The sequence below is a fragment of the Lepus europaeus genome, chromosome 16 (assembly GCF_033115175.1).
Source record: "Lepus europaeus isolate LE1 chromosome 16, mLepTim1.pri, whole genome shotgun sequence".
In the NCBI taxonomy this organism is placed as follows: domain Eukaryota; kingdom Metazoa; phylum Chordata; class Mammalia; order Lagomorpha; family Leporidae; genus Lepus; species Lepus europaeus.
This window is the reverse complement of record NC_084842.1, coordinates 34,978,088-34,995,632: the sequence shown is the minus strand read 5'-3', so window position 1 is coordinate 34,995,632 and position 17,545 is coordinate 34,978,088. Positions and strand designations below refer to the sequence as shown.

At 36.0% G+C, this 17,545-nt stretch overlaps 1 protein-coding gene across 1 annotated transcript in view; it reads right to left on the bottom strand.

The window, feature by feature from the left end:
* GPM6A (glycoprotein M6A) overlaps positions 1-17,545 on the bottom strand; it is a 351,286-nt gene that overhangs the window by 8,327 nt on the left and 325,414 nt on the right. The window contains exons 4-6 of the mRNA XM_062212935.1: positions 10,102-10,255; positions 1,963-2,039; positions 1,419-1,484 (exon numbers count right to left, since the gene is read on the bottom strand). Of these exons, the coding sequence (XP_062068919.1) occupies positions 1,419-1,484; positions 1,963-2,039; positions 10,102-10,255 (297 nt within the window). The remainder of the gene's footprint in view (positions 1-1,418; positions 1,485-1,962; positions 2,040-10,101; positions 10,256-17,545) is intronic.

Below are 17,545 nucleotides of genomic sequence, written 5' to 3'. Positions count from 1 at the left end.
CCCAGAGGTCCATCAACTGATGACTGTATATAGAAATTGTGTTATATATATGGCATATATAAATGTATAGTATAATTGTGGTGTATATATATATATATATATATAAATGGAAATATATAAAATGGAATACCACTCAGCCATAAAAAAAGAATGAAATCCTGTCTTTTGTAAAAAAAAAAAAAAAAGATTTAACTGGAAAACTGGAAACCATTATACTTAGTGAAATAAGCCAGTCCCAAAAAGACAAATACAGTGTTTTTCTTGACCTGGTAACTAATAGAGTACCAAAAAATGTAATCTATAGGAGTCAAATTAACATTTTTGAGATTGAATGATTGTTTATACCCTTGTCTCTACTGTTGAGCGACACTGTTTTTTCTTCTTACTATTTGTTGAACTCTTTACTTAGTGAGTATAAAGTAAACTGCAAGTTGATCATTGTAAAAATTAAGATAGAGGGTGTAAGAGAGGAAGGAGAAAGTGTTGGAGTACTGGCTGGAGGGAGGGTAGAGTATAAAGTATCACTATGCTCCTAAATCTGTATGTATGAAATATCTTAAATAAAAACAAAATTTTAACAGTATTTCTTTCAGCAACATATTAGACTATATATTGTCATTATTTTTACATGCTGTATTGGCTTAAGATCTGTTTACTAATAAATTTAGAAAGTTCTTTTACTACTTATTTGCTAGGATACAGTAATAAAAACTAAAAGGCCTTGGCTCCAAAAGCTATTACTGGTGCTCAGAAAACATGCTCCTTGTTGATAACTGGCATTCAGTAAACAAACTGGAATTCATGGTGAGTTACAAATAAGAGACAAGAACTGATATTAGATCCTCCAAACTCAATAAAAGTCAAACAAGTCAAAAGAGAATTTAAGGACTTGTTATTAATATTTTTCAAGAAAACTGGATATATAGACATTGAAGTTTGAAGTTTGCTTTCAGCAAATTAATCCTTTCTGATTAGTGACTCTATGGCTTTTTTGTTCTTAAAGAGGAAATAAAGAATAATTTAAATTATAAATTCATTAGAGACTTGGAAAATCAAACTGGAATATATATATGTTAATAAATATTTTTATAATAGTCATCTAATATGTAAAATACTAATTAATTACTTATTTTTCTAAAATTATCAATATTAAATGTTATGAATACTATTGAGTGTTTTAATCTTTAAACTCATTATCACATATAATTTCTGTCTTAAGGTCAATATTTCTTTAGGTTAACTCTTGCTTTTCATTTATTTATTTGTCCATTATTCCTACGCCCCTCCTTTTTTTGGATGATAAAGTAAATTGACTTCAGAGATTATTTTTTTAAAAAAGCTGTTGTCACTACCAGAAAATTGATTTGTAGTTTAAATAAAAAAGCAAGCTTCAGAGTTTGGGGTGGAAGCTGTCTTACCATAGCAATAACTGCTGCCCCAGCTCCAGCAAGTGCCACAATAAACAAGTGGAAGGTCATGTTCAGCTGTAACAAAAACCACAGAGAAGCAAATTATGTGTCAGAGTTACAAGTAGAAGAGGGGTTAGGAGTGACACTTTCTTACAAAAATGGTGTATATGTTTAACAAATGTGAGCCTATGATCACTTACTTGATCAAAAAAGCTTTTACCTACAAATTATTTAAATGCTTACAACCACATCATTTTAATACAATTCCTTTATAAAGATGACTTTATGATTGACAATGCTTTTATAGTAACATCACAACAATTATGGCTATGCTCACTGTTTAAATACAATTTTTCAATGTTCATTAAAATTATTTTCTAGAAATTTTAAAATATTTGTTATGATTTTCATTGAACTATACAAATTATCTCATTTGTATTTAATCTTGACCTCCCCTGAATAACATCAACATAGATTTACTTACATTCTATATCTCAAATAATAAAAGGAATATTAAAATTTCTAATAAAATTAAAAGCTATAAAACACTCACCTCAGTAGACTCACACATCCTCAAGAAATTCTCAGAGACAGTGCAAATTTTCTTTTCCTCTCCGATTGTCACAATCCCTACATGCAGAAAATTAATGTTGCATTATAATTATTTTCATGAACCCAGAAAGAGAAAGAGAACTTTTTGCCAATCAAATCCAAGGAAGATCCCTTTCATATTATGTTATAATGGAAAAATTAATCAGGTTACATTATATATAATCTTCATGCTTAGAATTATGAATATACAAGACACACAATTATTTAGCCCCAAGTAATATGTAACATTTTCAAAACCTCTGAATTCAATTGAATATAGTCACCAAAATGTTTAGAATCAGTTATAGATAGTTCATGGATCTGGTTCAATAAAAATGATGGTATAGGCATCATGAGTAGGTTGGTAACTATGTCTGAAGACAGGATATAAATTTGTTCAACTGGCACAATGCTTCTGTTGCTCTATAACAACATATTGCCCAAAGGAGCACTTTTTCTTCAGCTAACAGAAAACAATGCTATTAGTAACAGGGAACTGAAAGTTGCCATTTCACACATACTTATCCTTTCTCCAGTTGGTTCATGGACAAACTATGTAAGAATCACCTGGGGAATTGTCACAATATCTAGCCTCTAGCCCAGAACTCTTACATGATATTGAACATTAGGCTTGGAGCAGTGGATTCTTTTAAACAAGCAAACTGATAATTCATTGCCATAGCTGCATATTTTAATTTAGAGAAGAGTGCTCAGCGCCTCCTTATAATGGCTGTTAAATTTTGTTTTGAGATTTAGTGAAGTACAAAATGTATACATGTACAAAAGAAAATCAAAAGTTGTGGGCGCTCTGATTCTAATATTTGGCATATAGTGATCTTAATTTAGTTCTAATATATAAACATACATTTACACCTTCTTGGCTTTAAGGTGCATCAACATTCTCCCTGTCTTATGGAGCACTGTCATTAGTTTCTGCTTTGTAAATAGTTTATGGAATCCATTTTCTTGTTAAAAAATAATTTTCTGGCAGTATATCAAATGTAGAGATCTGTCTGCACAACCTTTCCTTTCTGACAATTTGGTTCTAGGAGGGAAAAGAAATAGTACTCTGCCCTAAGATTTGTCTAATACTCTGCCATGGTTGAACAGGCTTCCTAGTCAAGGCCACTTTTCTCTATGCTAGTCCATTATAGATTTGTTCATGTGGAAAATACATACATGTTGTTGTTCATATATTTTGTTACCCATTTCTCAACTCACATTTGCAGAGGGAGTGATAGTGAGAGGGAAGTATGGTTATCTTCTTAGAATTGTACCTATGAAATACAACAAATCTGTTCTCCTTTTAGTAATAGGAATCAAACTAATAATAATAATAACTGGGAAAGTGTTGCCTATGCTTTACTGTCCACAATTAATCTCCTTTCATTCCTCCTTATATCCCCTCCCATGAAACTTTGTCCCAAATCTCCATGTAACTTTTTTTAAAAGCACTACCAATGACCTCCCAGGACTAATTTCCAGTTCTCATTTTCCTACAAGTCAGCAGTACTGGAGACAACGTATCACCCCCTCTTCCTTCATATACTCTTCATTTGGGTTATAAGAGCTTCTGTTTTTAAATTTCTAATCGCATTGATTCTTCCTCTAAATTCATGTCCAGTGCCTTCTCTTCTATACTTTGAAATTAGAACAGTGCCGTGTTTATTCCTCGGCCACCTGTCTCTTGCTGATCTCATCCAATCTTATAGATCTAAATATTATTAACTACTATAAAATCTATACAGCCAGTATACATCTCTTTCCTGAAACCAGTATTCATTTATCCAATGTCTTAACTGACAACTCTATTTGATCAACTGGTTAGTAATCTTTTTGTTTTGTTTTGTTTTGTTTTTTGTTTGTTTGTTTTTGACAGGTAGAGTGGACAGTGAGAGAGAGACAGAGAGAAAGGTCTTCCTTTTCTGTTGGTTCACCCCCTAATGGCCACTGCGGCAGGCGCATCGCGCTGATCTGAAGCCAGGAGCCAGGCGCCTTCTCCTGGTCTCCCATGTGGATGCAGGGCCCAAGGACTTTGGCTATCCTTCACTGCCTTCCCGGGCCATAGCAGAGAGCTGGACTGGAAGAGGAGCAACCAGGACAGAATCCGGCGCCCGGACCGGGACTAGAACCTGGTGTGCCAGCGCCACAGGCAGAGAAGTAGCCTATTGAGCCACGGCGCCGGCCCGGTTAGTAATCCTAATTTCACCTCTAACTTTAAATTCCCTTTGACATGCTAGATAACAGAAATTCTTACACACAGGAATAACCTAGACAAGAAAACAAAAGACTAGATTTTATCAAGAAAATTACTGAATTATATGCAGATATGAATACCGATTAGTAATTAGCAATGACACGTATAAAATATACATAAGGTTTCCTATTAATATTTTATGTGTCTAGTTTCTATGTAAGCATAAGATGTTTTTCTTTTTTATTATTTTTTAAATTTTTTTATTTTTATTTTTTTATTTTTGACAGGCAGAGTGGACAGTGAGAGAGAGAGAGACTGAGAGAAAGGTCTTCCTTTTGCCATTGGTTCACCCTTGGCCGGCGCACCACGCTGATCCGATGGCAGGAGCCAGGGGCTTATCCTGGTCTCCCATGGGGTGCAGGGCCCAAGCACTCGGGCCATCCTCCACTGCACTCCCGGGCCACAGCAGAGAGCTGACCTGGAAGAGGGGCAACCGGGACAGAATCCGGCGCCCCGACTGGGACTAGAACCCGGTGAGCCGGTGCCGCTAGGCGGAGGATTGGCCTATTGAGCCGCGGCGCCGGCCATAAGATGTTTTTCTGAATGGAGTGGACTTAGGTCAAAAGTATTCTTTATTTCAATTTCAATTCTCTCTTCTGTTATATCTTGAACAAACATAGCAATATTCTTACAACATAGTTCTCTTCTCTAGAAAAAGTATGCTGGGGGTGGCACTGTGGCATAGTGAATGAAGCCACTGCCTGTGATACTGGCATCCCATATGGGCACCAGTTCATGTCTTGTCTGCTCTACTTCTATTCCAACTCCCTGCCAATGGCCTGGGAAGAGCAGCAGAAGATGGCCTCGATGTTTGGGTGCCTGCTGCCCATGTGGGAGACCTGGTCTCTTCCTCTGTCTCTCCCCATCTCTCCATAACTCTTTCAAAAAAGTAAATAAAAAGATGAAATCTTTATTTAAAAAAAGTATGCTGGTCCAGGTTTATGAGTTAATTGTCAAAATTCATTTTATGATTTTTGCCATGGAGATTTATTTTACTCAAAAATGAACATTGCTGAAACATAACAGGTGATTATTAAATACCTACTGAAAAGGGTGTTAATATATCAGTGAAATAAAACCATACTGAGAAGCACTTTATATAAATCGGATAAAACAAAGAATGCTGTTCTGGCTAACTTCTGAGACTGTATGTGGTGGATAAGAAGTGGAGTTGAGGAAAAATCTAAAATTGGCACCACCTCCTAGGCAGCACTTTCTCTTCAAGGCTAACTCTGAGGTCCTTTCATCAAATTTTCAGGTTTTAATGCAGCAAAATTGAAATATTAGATCTGGGTGATATTATGGGGACCTGTTTTAATGTTTCATGATACAGATTTACTAGAGCAAATGCCTAATACATCCAATGTCATTAGATTAAAACAGAAATCATAATAAACACATTAAGAATGCAGGTAAGATTATTTATGATGCATTTCAAAATTCAGCAAATCCTAATTTGATAAGCAACCTTTGAATTCTCTAGCTCTGTCAACTGGTGCCTGTGCTTTTCATTAGGTCTGTATGAAATGCGTCTGTTTATTAAGTGTGTCTGACTGAATACTGAGATTCATACCTCTACTAAACAGGTCTAACAGCCTTTACACAGTAAGAGTTCCCATTATGTAGTTTAAGGACTTTGATCTCCTCTAAGATAAAAGATGCCATCTATATGCTAATGAGATAACTTTGCATCATAAGAGCAATCATTTAAAAGAATATTCTTACCAATTCAATTACAGTTTTAGATGAATACTAGTAAATTCTGTAACAGTCATAATATACTTTTTTAGGAGTGATTCCTTTCTGATATCATATGATAGTTATTTGGTTCTACAAGTACGTTCAGAGATTCTTAGTGACATCATCTGGATGACAAATAAATAGCTTACAGCAATTGATATTATAGTATGAGGTCTACAAAAAGGTTTAACAGCTGAGCTAAATGTGCCCGCTGTTTCTTCCATATCCACAGAAGAAAAGCTACCTTGTGATAAACCATGATAACTATGTTGTAAACAGTGGTAAGGCTCAAAGAACATTCATGTTTAACACTTAACTTTGAGCCAGCTGAACTGCATCTTCTTAGACCTTTTTTGTCTGCCTTCCTACCCCGCCAGGGACTCTTCTGTCTTCCACTTTTAAGGACCTCTGTAAATGCATTAGGCCCCTCTGGCTAATTCAGGATTATCTCCTTATTTTAAGGTCAGTAAACAAGCAACCTTGAGTCCATCTGTAACCTTAACTCCCCTATGACACCTAACCTCATATATTCATAGGCTGCAGGAAATCAGATGTGGGCATATGTGACAGGCTATTATTCTGTCTACCAACTATAATAATAGTTGACTTATGATTATGGTGTTAAAAAGCTCTTTTTCTGAAGATGTTATTTGAAAAATGAGTGCAGCAAGATTTAGAACACTCACTTTTTAATGTAGTGTGGCCTACTAGGTAATCATCTCCCTAGAAAATCACTTTACCTCTTAGAACTCCACCACTTTAGACTAGAAAGCTGCACTGGTGATTAGTGAAGTCTATTTATAAAATTCTATAACAAGGATATATTCTATGCTTAATATTACAGGACATCATATACACTGAGAAGTATAAACCTCAATATATTACGTTAGTTTTGGATCCATAAGCATTTGAATACATTGAAAATTAACAGACTTTTTGTTGCGAAAAACAGTGAAAAATACTAAAAATATGCTTCTACTAATAATATTCAGAAATTATTTTCCCTCTCCTTTAAAAATTAAGTTAGGTGAAAATTTAAGAAAGATTTTGCTAGTTTCTTAATAGTTTTCATCCAAAATCTGGTTTTGATAAAAGTAAAGCTCTCCTACTTTTCATATTTTGATTTACTACACCATGAGAAAACTAAATCAGCCCAATCAGAAGCATGCCAATCTACCAAGTACATTTGAAAATACAGACATTCACATTAAGATGACCACAGCCTTCATCTATTCCAATTATGACACTTTCATAAAGGAAACTAAGAACCTGAGAATAAAATATAATAATAAACAATAGCAGCATAACAATAACCTCACTGTGTGCAAATCTAAATTCCAGTTAAGGCACAAAAATTTTTGATAGCATATTGTTTAAAATATTTTCATGTATATATCAACTACAAAACATTTCTTGTTTACCTGAAATTTTAATTCAACTGATTGCCTTGTATTTAACCTGGCAGCCCTATGTGAGAGGCTACACATATGTTTTCCAATTTTAATTTTGAAGGTCAGCAGAACAAAACAAAGAAATGGGGAGAGAGACTGCAGCCATAGGAAAGGAAATTTTTTTAAAGATACATTTATTCACATCAAGGTTAGACAATCAATAGCATGGGTGCAAAAAAAGGAAGAAAAACTACATTAAAACCCATTGTTGGAACGCTTTATACTTTCCATAGAAATAATAATCTCCTATACAACTGATCTCAAACATAGTCCTCGAGGATTTTTTTTTGCCCATATATACATGAATATTTTCTAACACCAGCCTTCTTTGTAGCAGTGAGGGCCTCTACTATTTGCTTGGCTGAGTTCACAAATCTACTGTAACCTGGACCTTCCCTGTCCCTGCTCTGCTTTGCTAAGCTTTGTTTCCTGGCAGTTATTAAAAGCTTCTCCACGGCCACAGCTACTGCTGCTGCTAGAACCACCAAAGCTACCTTGCTTTTGTAGTTTGGCAAAATATTGTCCTCCGCTACCACAGGGGCAGAACTTCTTCCTTCAAAGTTTACTCCCTTCATGGGTCCAAAATTTGACAACTGATTGTTGTAATTGCCAAATTCACTGTAGCTTCCACCACCTCCCGAACTGCTTCCACTACCAATGCCAAAGCCACTTCCGCATTGTTACAGCTGTCCTAGCTGCCAATCCCACCATAGCCACTGCCCTGATTTCTGTAACTCCGTATACCACTTCTCTAGCCTCTGCTTCCTCCAGAACGAGGGCCATCTCCTCCGTAACCACCATCTTTACCAAATCCACTGTAACCACTCCTACTGCCACATATACACAACCACCTCAGCTGCCATCAGCCTCTGAAATTTACTCCACAACCAAAGTTGTCATTGAGAGATAAGGATTTTTAAAGCAGGTGTTTGGTGGTGACATCCATCAGCAGCCACTACTGGGTTTTCCTTCTTCTGTGTCTACAAGGGACTTCAGTCTAAGACAAAACCTCTCCAATGTAAGTTATTGCCAAGAACATCATCCATAGAGCACATCATCCTGCTTTTCATTTGGGTAAGTCGACAGGAGGCCTTAGAACTTCATTTGTCAGGATGCCAGGTGAGCCACTGTTTGGGAACACACAGCAGGTTGACTAAAGAGTAGCTGTGGAGTTCCCATAGTCTATCTATAATACATCCCAGAGCCACAAGACCTTCAGGTACCCTTGAGTAAAGTTTCCTTCTTTCCTGAAGTATGAGAAACCCTCACTAGAGAAACACATCTATAATCCCCAGATATTAACAGTCAGCCTTTTAATATCTGTTCAAGGAAAAAAATAAATCTATTTGCAAATGCAGTTTAGCATGTCTTTTATAAATTCCATGAGTCCCATACTTTTACAAATATTGAGCAGAATCTCAAAAAAGTTAACTAAGATTAGACTCTAATTTTCTGCACTAATTTTGAACTTATGAGTAAAGACACAAACTCTGAAGCTGAGCTTCCTGAGTTTGAATCATACCTCTGTCAGTTACTAGTTTATAAATCTGGACAAGCCATTTTTGCTCACTGTAGCTTGGCTTTGTCATCTACAAAAGGAGATAACAATTTGTTCCCATTATTGAGTTGGGAGAATTAAACAATTTATAGTATATAAAGTACTTAGAATAGAGCCAGTACCTGACAAACTCATGTACATATGAGTAACTATTATTTTTACATGGGGTTTCAGCTCTAATTAAATATAACCAAAGGGAACCATTCAATTATTTAGCATTCTTTGATTTCATTATGTTTAAGTGCTCAAATTTTCGCATATATTTTTATTAATTAATCTTCACATGAAATCTAACAAATTGTGCAGTTTGTCATGGGAGGACGAAAGTGAATACAGATGTCATGTGAGTTTGGAAAAAAAAGAAAAGAATTGGGAAAGATAAGCTACAGTGAAACCTGCCATTAACAAGAAAGGCAACCTGACAGCCTGTTCAAATATGTTTGTGTGTGTGTATGTGTGTGTGTGTGTGTGTGTTTATCACCACTGTGCTTGGCCGGTTCACAAATCTTCTGTAACCTGGAGCTTCCAGGTTGTAAGACTAATTTTCATTAACTCTGGAATTCCTACTTATTTAAATTTAAAAATGAGTATCTTTTTTTTTTTATTTAGTGAATATAAATTTCCTAAGTACAGCTTATGGATTACAATGGCTTCCCTCCCCCCACAACTCCCCCCCCCCACAACCCTCCCCTTTCCCACTCACTCTCCCCTTCCATTCACATCAAGATTCATTTTCAATTCTCTTTATATACTGAAAATCAGTTTAGTATATATAAAGATTTCAACAGTTTGCCCTCACATAGCAACACAAAGTGAAAAAAATACTGTTGGAGTACTAGTTATAGCATTAAATAACAGTGTACATCACATTAATGACAGAGATTCTGCAAGATTTTTTTTAAAAAAAGATTATTTTTCTATGGAATTGGAAATTCCATAGAAAAATGAATATCTTAAAAGTAAACACTCTGATGAATATATCTCCATAATAGAAGTAATGATGATTTTAAAGTGATGTACAATATTTTAGAAATGGTTACCAGGTAAAATATCATAGAGTTGCATTTTTCAGTTAGATAATCAATGTCTACCTACCAAACTGACGAAGATCCAAGCAGAGATTTGCTCCTTCCACTAATGTAGTGTTTCGGCAGATGGTCCACAGATTGAAGTACATGTAAACTGGCAGAGAGGTGAAGGCTGTGACTCCCAGCCAAGCCAACATGAAAAGGTATGTCAGCATAATAAACTGCAACAGAGAAAAGATCGGGAAAGAAAACATATGATCTCCTGGGAAAGATAATTTTGTGCTTATTCTGCAAAGCTTAACATATATAAAGATTTTATGGCTGTACTACATAAATCATTATAACAGCACGATCAGGAATGTAAGCCTTGGAAATTGAGAAATGTGAACATAATGAATTAAGTGAAAAAAACTCTGCTGGAGAATCTCATTTTGGCATAGTTTCTAATACATAAATGAAAAACTAACCCACTGGCATTAAAATACCTGTTTCATTCATGTACTCTTCTTACAACCTCTTCACAATCATTTTAAAGTTTAGAAAATATTATTGATATGTTTAGAAGGGATTTTACTGGGGCTGGTGTGGTGGCATAGTTGGTAAAGCTGCTGCCTTAAATGCTGGTATCCCATATGGATGCTGGTTCAAGTTCTGGATGCTCCACTTCGTAGGAAAATATAAGATGGCCCAAGCACTTGGGTCCCAGCTACCTATGTAGGAGACCTGAAAGAAGCTCCTGGCTCCGGGCTCTGGCCTGGCCCAGCCCTGGCCATGGTGGCCCATCTGGGGAATGAACCAGTGGATGGAAAATCTTTAAACCAATTTCGCAGACATTGTTAAACTGTGTGCACCCAAGATGAGACAAAATTGGTTTGTAAATTAATTAATTAATTAATTTATTTATTTTTGACAGGGAGAGTTAGACAGAGAGAGACAGACAGAGAGAAAGGTCTTCCTTCCGTTGGTTCACCCCCCAAATGGCTGCCATAACTGGCGCGGTGCGCCGATCTGAAGCCAGGAGCCAGGTGCTTCCTCCTGGTCTCCCATGCGGGTGCAGGGCCCAACCACTTGGTCCATCCACCACTATCGTCCTGGGCCACAGCAGAGAGCTGGATTAGAAGAGGAGCAACCAGGACTAGAACCCAGTGCCCATATGGGATGCTGGTGCCGCAGGCAGAGGATTAATCAAGTGAGCCATGGCGCCAGCCCCCATGAATGCAAACATTTCAAGTGGCGACTTAACCACTGGGTTGAATGCCTGTCGCCTATGGCATATTTGTATTCTTTTGACCAGTACAATAAAAAAAGTATTGTTTTATTTGACTGAAATCCTACCATAAATCTTTACATGCTAAGCCTCACTAAAATTAATTGAATAAGATTTATTAATTCTAAAAGTGATATAAATTTCAATAATTCTATTTAAGGAATAAATAGCCTTTTAATGGTTCTTACTCCATTCCTTTCTAATTGAAATCATTTAATATTCAAATTTCATTTGCTAAAATTTACAGACCGGCCAGCCCCACGGCTCACTTGGCTAATCCTCCGCCTGCGGCGCCCACTGGTACCCCGGGTTCTAGTCCCGGTCGGGGCGCCGGATTCTGTCCTGGTTGCTCCTCTTCCAGTCCAGCTCTCTGCTCTGGCCCAGGAAGGCAATGGAGGATGGCTTTGGATCGGCCGGTGGCCATTTGGGGAGTGAACCAACAGAAGGAAGACCTTTCTTTCTCTCTCACTGTCTAGAACTCTACCTGTCAAATAAAAAAAAGAAATGCTCGCATTCCACAATGAAGTGACTGGTTCAAGTAGAGGATTCTACACTTCCCATCCAGCTTCCTTCCTAACCTCATCTTAGGAAGTGGCAGGTGATGTCCCAAGTACATCTAGGAGACGCAGGTGCGGATCTGGACTCCTGTGAGCAGGCATCTGGGGAGTGAATCTGCAGTTGGGAGATTTCTCTTTCTGTGTTTCATATAAAAATATGAAAAATAATTTTTAAAAAGTTCCATGTGGAAACACAGACAACATGTGGTCTTGAAGCACACTTGACTGAGCATGGAAACATTTTACTGTCTCTGCTAGACAGAAAGGACAATTTTTTACCTCATCTTCCTCTTTTCTACTTTTTGGAATTTAAAAAATGAAGCACATCAATATTTGAAGCTCACAGATCAGTGTGGGAACTAGCTCATAATTCTTCTGTTCTCAAAGCCTTGCCTACCCTAATACATCATTCCAGTCAAGGTGAGAAAGCTCTGCTAACCCCCAAAGCATGGATAAACATAAAGGAGTGGCAATACCAAGTCACTTTTAACATTAATAAAGAGTAGAATGATATGATGCAAGTCATTTTCCATCTTTTACCATTTAGTTCTTATATATATATACATATATATATTATAAATATGAGGCAGAGATTTATTTCTTCAATTATTTAACAAGCAGTGACATGACAGTGTGGTCCCTTATCTAAATGTCATGAACCCTTGGTTAAAGGCACCAGCATTTGAGCTTGCTGAGCCTAAGCTGCCCTTTAAGCTTCTGTTTCTGTGTTTGTAAATTGGGAACAACTCCAAATTGATCTCACATGTTTGCTTAAGGCTAAAATGAGATCATAACATTAAAAGCATTTTGTTTAGAACCCGACAAATGAGAAACTTTGATAAAATTTTAGCTATTTTATTATTCATAATATTATTGTGACTGCTACTCTTACTATAACAATATTTTCTGCCTGAATGAAATTATCTACAATAAGAGAACTAGATTTCATTTTAAGTTTGGAGAAATTAAAGAATGAACACCTCTTGGATTTGGGAAAGATATTCAGAGTGAGCTCTCTCTCTCATGAGTGGCTCCAGAAGTTCTTGGAAACCACCTCAGAGGTGAAGAAATCCATTAATAAACTCCTTTGGGGGTAGAAAAGCCTTCTTTATTAAGATTTTCATTATTTGCTGTTTTAGATCTCAAGGCTACTCAATTGAAGTGATGTGGCGGACTGAAATCCATTGCTTTGGTGAACTAAAAGCAACTGTGAAGTCCAGGAGAAAACAATCAGCATGTTTTGAGTTATATAATAACTTGTTTTTCTTTCTTTCTGTCACGGGGATTTTTCAAAACCTTCTTTTGAAGGTTCTATGTCATATAGCATGGGACTTACAAGTCAATAGGTTTTGATTCAAAGTGGATCGGAACACTTTGAAGAGTGCTGTGTCTGCTGCTATACAAGGCAATGAAAGATATGACTTCTAAAAATGCAGTAATACTGACTTAATTTTCTTTCCTCTGCCAGCTACAATGGCAGAGCAAATTAACAAAGAAGGATGTCATAGAGTAATCATACCAAGGAGAAAATATTTTCACTACTATTAATGCATAAGTTTTGTTCCAAGAAAAATACAGAAGAGTTTACTTTTGAATTTTGACTGCTAAGCTGGTCATATTTCAGAGAATAGAATATCATATTCACTAAAGTATATAAACTGAGGAAGCTAAAACAATAATTCTTTATTTCTATATATGTTTTTTTCAGAATCTGATAATTACAAAAATTGAAGAACTATTCAAATTGATCACATGTAATCCAAGTTAGAAAGTCCTTAATGCCATAAAAATATTACATTATTATATATTATTCTAGTTTTTCATTGATAATCCGATGATAACTTGGTCATTTGAACATTAAATAAATTTCTACACTCTCATCTCTGTTAGAAAAAAATTGTCCTCTGATTTTGAAAGCCTTTTGTTCTGTGCCTGGCTTTATTAAACTCTATTTTTAGTGAAACTCTTTTTAAAGATTAGCTCCATAAGAGCTATTGAGAGCACAATGAAAAAAAAAAAACTGGAAGAAATATAAAAGTATTATTAGACATGAATTCAGATGATTTGGTCATCAGTTGCTGGTTTGACAAATCACTTAACCCTGCATAGTCACTTTCCTCATTAGTGAACTGGAAATAAGAATATTTTCTCTTGGGGCTGTGATGTTAACAAAAGGAAGGAATCAATATGAAATCACTTAGCAGGAAAATATGTTCCACAAAGAACTAAAAGAGAGGAAGCTATGTATAATGTACCAATATTTAATTTGTACTTTCAAAGATTGGTCGTGGTCAGAAGGAAACTGTTTCTGTACAATTTAGTGTTTACTGCTTTGAAAAGACAATGAGCTTAAATTTCTAGTAGCTCTAAAATGAAAGGATGGGTTCTGTAGAAGTTGTAAATATAAAGTGAACCTGCACCATGCTGTTTTGATTACAACTGCCCTGTAGTATGTTCTGAAATCTGGTATTGTGATGCCTCCGGCTTTGTTTTTGTTATACAAAATTGCTTTAGCTATTTAAGGTCTCCTGCATCTCCATATGAATTTCAGCATCATTTTTTCTAGATCTGAGAAGAATGTGTTTGGTATTTTGATTGGTATCACATTGAATCTATAAATTGCTTTTGGGAGAATGGACATTTTGATTATGCTGATTCTTCCAATCCATGAGCATGGAAGATTTTTCCATTTTTCTGGTATCCTCTTCTATTTCTTTCTTTAAGATTTTGTAATTCTCATCGTAGAGATCTTTAACGCCCATGGTTAAGTTTATTCTAAGGTATTTGATTGTTTTTGTAGCTATTGTGAATGGGATTGATCTTAGAAGTTCTTCCTCAGCCGTGGAATTGGATCCCCTAAATGAAGAATCATGTCGTCTCCAAAGAGGGATAGTTTCACTTCTTCCTTCCCAATTTGTATCCCTTTAATTTCTTTTTCTTGCCTGATGGCTCAGGCTAAAACTTCTAGAACTATGTTGAATAGCAGTGGTGAGAGTGGGCATTCCTGTCTGGTACCAGATCTCAGTGGAAATGCTTCCTACTTTTCCCCATTCAATAGGATGCTGGCCGTGGGTTTTTCAGCCCTTGCCCTGACTGTTGATGAACAACTTAATACGCTATCCCTCTTAGTATTTTTTTGTCTGTTCTACTTAATACTATTGCTTTAATTCTGTAATTAATACACAGTTATTTTTAAGTGTTGAAACTTAACTGAAAAGTGATCCCTGTTAAATATAAGAGTGGGAATAAGAGAGGGAAGAGATGTACAATTTGGGACATGCTCAAGCTGACTTGCCCCAAATGGTAGAGTTAGAAACATACCAGGGGATTCCAATTCAATCCCATCAAGGTGGCATCTACCAATGCCATCTCACTAGTCCAAGTGATCAATTTCTATTCACAATCGATCATAATGATAGGACTAAGAATCAAAGGGATCACATAAACAAGACTAGTGTCTGCAAATGCTAACTGATAGAACAAAAAAGGGAGAGAACGATCCAACATGGGAAGCAGGATACACAGCAGACTCATAGAATGGTGGATGTCCTAAACAGCACTCTGGCCTCAGAATCAGCCCTTAAGGCATGTGGATCCGGCTGAAGAGCCCATGAGAGTATTTCAGGCATGGAAAGCCAAGACACAAATGACCTAAATGAAAGATCTCTGTGAGTGAGATACCAGTGGAAAGAACAGGTCATCAAAGAAGGAGGTACCTTTCTCTGAAGGGAGGAGAGAACTTCCACTTTGACTATGATCTTGTCTAAATATGATAAGAGTTGGTGAACTCAAAAGGCTTCCATAGCTTTGGCAACTCATGACAAGAGCCTAGGGTGATTACTGATGCCATAAACAAGAGTGTCAATTTGTGAAGTCAACAACAGGAGTCACTGTGCACTTATTCCTCATATAAGATCGCTGTCCTTAATATGCTGTACATTGTGATTTAATGCTATAACTAGCACTCAAACAGTATTTTTCACTTTGTGTTTCTATGTGAGTACAAACTGTTGAAATCTTTACTTAATATATACTAAACTGATCTTCTGTATATAAAGAGAATTGAAAATGAATCTTGAAGTGAATGGAAGGGGAGAGGGATTGGGAAAGGGGAGGGTTGTGGGTGGGAGGGAAGTTATGGAGGGGAAAGCCATTGTAATTCATAAGCTGTACTTTGGAAATTTATATGCATTAAATAAAAGTTAAAAAAATAAAGTGACCCCACTGGCTTTTCTCATCTTAGTAATTATTTAGGATTACTCACATATACTAAAATGCTCACTGTTTCCTCCTGACTCACAACGAAAATAGTTTCATTAGAACTTCCTTTGAATCATATTAATTAATTTAATGATCCATGATAATGAAATTGCTATAAAATGATAGGGATTGGGTGCCAAATATTTAATTAACATTCAACATATTCCATTATCAGACCATTATTTTAGTATAATTTCATCAATACTTGCAAATGACTGTCATAACATCTTCTTGTTATCACATTTGTTTTATTTTTGTTTTTCTCCATATAATTTTTGAGATTCTACCACATATTACCATTAAATTCAACATCTTCTTGTTATCACACTTGTTTTATTTTTGTTTTTCTCCATATAATTTTTGAGATTCTACCACATATTACCATTAAATTCAATAAAGTTATAAATTATTTTTGACTTGTAATTAAATAATACAATATGTAGTTATTGTTTTGATGGATATTCTCATCAATATTAGAAAGTAAACACAAAGGAATTGAAATGGAAAAAAGAAGCAAGGTTTTCATATTTGGAGGAAAGCTATATACTACTAATCCTTGATAATATAACCATTGAGACTATAATGTACTTAACTTAAAAATGATTTGTATAAGGTAATTGGTTTTTCATATAAACTTATATTCTAAGAAAATTACACTTTGTCCAGCTAAATTTTTTTTTTAATTTAGTTGACAGATGAGACAGAGAGAAAGGTCTTCCTTCCATTGGTTCAACCCCCAAATGGCCACTAGGGCCTGAGCTATGCCGATCCGAAGCCAGAAACCAGGTGCTTCCTCCTGGTCTCCTAGGTGGGTGCAGGGGCCCAAGCACTTGGGCCATTCTCCACTGCCTTCCCAGGCCACAGCAGAGAGCTGGACTGGAAGAGGAGCAACCAGGACTAGAACCCAGTCCCATATGGGATGAGGAGGATTAACCAAGTGAGCCAATGCGCTGGCCCCCCAGCTATAAATTTTTAACAGATATTACAGGTAGAAGGAAAAATAACACATTAGAAGTCAGCAGCACTGGATGAAACAAGCCAGTTGACTCTGAATCTAAGACTTTGTGTTTACAGCTAACTGCTGGAAAAGTATAGCACAAATTGAATGGAGTTTTATGTTGTAATGAAATTTCAAGCTTGCAGTAGGTTTAAACTCTGGTTAAATGAACAAAATGGATCTAAGAATATACTAAAAGTCACTTTATCATCAAAAAATACATCACCAACTTAGACTAAGGTCATTGTTTATAAGGACTCCTCAACTGATGTTTCAACTCAGGATATACAGAGTTTACTAATTCTTAGCTCAGAGCTCCATATATGACAATATATTTTAATAATATTTTTCATATTGGAATGGATTTGAAGAATTTCAATCCAATCATGTTTTCACTTTATCAATAATTAAAAAAAGTGTTAGATTTCAT